General features: G+C 49.9%; 2 protein-coding genes across 2 annotated transcripts; both read right to left on the bottom strand.

Moving 5' to 3' along the window:
* Positions 1-1121: 1121 nt before the first annotated feature.
* On the bottom strand, positions 1122-1976 carry BDZ99DRAFT_112219 (uncharacterized protein). The gene has a single exon (XM_033712426.1). The coding sequence runs from the start codon at positions 1805-1807 to the stop codon at positions 1283-1285; it is 525 nt and encodes a 174-aa protein (XP_033572023.1). The 5' UTR covers positions 1808-1976; the 3' UTR covers positions 1122-1282.
* Positions 1977-2542: 566 nt separating this feature from the next.
* Positions 2543-3052, bottom strand: BDZ99DRAFT_524782 (uncharacterized protein; the record flags this gene model as incomplete). Its single annotated transcript, XM_033725935.1, has 1 exon — positions 2543-3052. One exon carries the CDS (start codon positions 3050-3052, stop codon positions 2543-2545), a length of 510 nt encoding a protein of 169 aa, XP_033572022.1.

Here is a 3052-nt window from a genome sequence, read left to right as displayed (position 1 = left end):
GCACACTGGAAAGGAAAGGAATCATGTCGATAAAATCATGGAATCCGTTGATCTCTTTGGGGCGAAGGATTACCAAAGACTACGTTCTGGCGCCTCAAGAGTGAATCATGCGATCGCTAGACTTGTCAAGAATGGTTGGTCCATTTCTCGCGCTACGGAATCATTCTTTCTTAGCAGGTAACATGAGCTCCTTTCAGCACGGCATGCACTAATGCATCACAGACCCTCTTTCTCTCACCTCTCTGATTGCTTTGCAGGACAAGAGTTGGGATTCTATCTGTACCTTTCTTGAGCAAAGCTATTTTGTGACGCATGATTACGGCGATTGCCTACACCTGAATATTCTATCCCACGTCTTATTATGTATATGGTCCATTTGGGCAACGTTGAGAATACACTCTCGTATGATTTCATTCTCTCATGAGAAGGATAATCCTAGCCAGCGCGCAGGACTGAGGACATATGTACTGCTCTCGGATACAACGCCAATGACGTAATTAACTCTCTCGATCATGTGGGCAAGGTCCATCCGGCTACCAAAACATCTCCCACTTCTCTCGTGGTTGTGCTAAACCCTCCAACCGAGCAACTACGCGGGATTTCATCGTCATCAATGAGAGTCCAGGAGCCATTTTCAACCTCTCCGTTATCCCACTCCGAAAGAAGTTAAGGATGGGAAGATCGCCCGCCTCTGTCGCCGCGAACATCTCTATCGAAGGCCCACATCAGAGGCGGCCTCCCGTAGATCCTAGGTCCAACGCCCTGTATAGGGAGATGCTACGCTCTCAGGCACAGGAACGGATAATGGCGCATGATCACGATGGAGCACTCGACGCGTTAAATCACTTCTCGTTCTTCCGAGGCAGTTCCACCTTGATGGAAACGGAAGAGCACTATCAGCATGTACTGATTCGAGGAAAAAATATATCGATGGAACGCCAGATTTTTCCGAGCAAGTGAGATTGTTTATGATCTCCTACTTCGCAGAACCTCCCAGTTCGATGAAACTGGTTGCAACATAACCAGTCATCTTATCGGGTCACTTTGCGACGAAGGCCTTGTGGATAAGGCCGAGAGCCTCGCAAGCCATGCATTACTAAGCTGGATAAAATTGAACCGACGAAGCCTCTCAACATACAGAAACTTGCAAGTTTCATTGGCAGAGGCTAGGCTCTGCCATGGGTTAATCGCGAAAGTTGAGGGAAGAGCACTTTCCGAAGAGATCCTTCTCAAATTGAACGATGCCAAACGTCGGTTCGAAGAGTTGAAAGAAGCACACGGACTAAAAGCTGGCAGTGAAGGTACCTGGAATTCTGAACTCATCCATCTCAAAGCCTGCCTTGGAGGAGCATTGGTAGCACACCTCAAAGGCCACTACACTCAAGCACGAGATCTGTGGAATGACGCTCGAAACCAAGCAGAGACTCTCCGGAACAAGTTTACAGAATTCACTCCCATTATAATAGATTACTCCAGCTGTGATGCTAATCTTAGACTTGGAAACATAGAGGAAGCAGAGAAATTGCGAAATCGGGCAAGTAGATACTATGCGGAGATTGACCGCGAGCATTGGTGGACTGGCATAGGAACATTCTGGATGGCCTACCCTAAGAAGCTCCATCCCCAACAGCGGTATAGAGGCAGAGGTCAAGGCCTGTACAATCGCTTCATAGCTGTAATTGGAATCTCGGATAATCTTCGAAGTTGTTGTGCGGAACAAGTCAGTTTTTTGAATGATGTTCGTCCTGCAAGGTGCCTTGTTATCAAAAATGCGGTAATTTAGTTCCTGAGAATGAGGTCCGCTCATGCTACATGACCGATTAGCACAATCCGCTTACAATAGAAATTGCGGCCCAAGGGGAGGTGGTGGACATGGGTCCATCCAATCCAATGGGAATAAGGAACGTGATGTTGGTGGTGGTGATGGAGTGCTCCCACGCAAGTCGTATCATTCAAGCAGAGAAGAGGAGTTAACGTTACGGGCGTAAGGCCAAACTGAGAGAAAAACGAACTTGCGCGGCAAAAATTGTAAACTCTCCTGCCCGGACTCCGAGCATATGCACAGTCCCTGGACACCGCAGGTCATTCTCCGACACCGGCTACTGCTGCCTGCCCCTCGATTCTACGTCGCGGCCTTATGAAAGCTTTGCCTAACACGGAGGGCAGCGAAGCTGTACCGAGCGCATTCAGAGCCCAGCTAAGAAAACTAGGGGAAGCATGAGCCTTCGGTGTAGCCCTTCTGTGCCATTCTTTCTTCTGCGCATGTCACGGTATGTGACATCGGGTCCGCATTGTGAGCAGCATAACATACTGTGACCGCCAGGCCCTACACAGACTTCCGGATCACCACCTTCGCGAAAAGACCCTGCGACGTCGACGTCATCGCCTACGAAACGACTCCGCAAGCTCCATTTCGACCAGCCATCACAACAGCGCTTCCACCATCTCAACGGAACCCTATCCAAGCTCTCGACTCCAAAATCACACCCGTCAGCTTGGTAATCGCCAAGCCCATCACCCACTGGTTTGAGGTAGGAGCCCTCTAGATACTAAGTCGGCGAGGAAAGCCACAATTCGCGCAAAGATCTGTCAGCCCGTTGGTAACCAAGGATGAGATGGATCTGTTGATATCTACGTTAATATCTTCCAAGAATGTAGCCTCTGAGTGGGTGCGCCGGGAGCAGACAAGAAGCGCAAAAAGAGGTGGATTGTAGGTGGCGATCACGATCGGCAAGACCTGAGCCTTCAGGTCCTGTGGTGAGAGGAAGGCCTTGTCGATTAGTGTCATGGCGTTTCCTGAGTCAAACGTGCTGTGGACTCGCGGCGGCGCGTGAGCTCCGTTCCCTAGTGCAGCTCGCGAGTTCTGTATGCAATTAAGATGTCCATCCTTCCGCGCAAGAAGAATCCGAGGACCTCCGCGGATCGTTGATGAAGAGGATTGGAAAGAGAAGGCGTCGGTGGAGAGCGCTTTCGAATGTGAGAGCTCTATAGTGATCTGAGTGATGCAGTCGTCGTTCCCGACCATTACATTGGGCACGAAGAATGACGCCAT

The sequence above is a fragment of the Mytilinidion resinicola genome (assembly GCF_010093595.1).
Source record: "Mytilinidion resinicola strain CBS 304.34 unplaced genomic scaffold BDZ99scaffold_19, whole genome shotgun sequence".
Classification (NCBI taxonomy): domain Eukaryota; kingdom Fungi; phylum Ascomycota; class Dothideomycetes; order Mytilinidiales; family Mytilinidiaceae; genus Mytilinidion; species Mytilinidion resinicola.
Note: the sequence above shows the minus strand (reverse complement) of the source record. Positions and strands in the feature narration are given on the sequence as shown.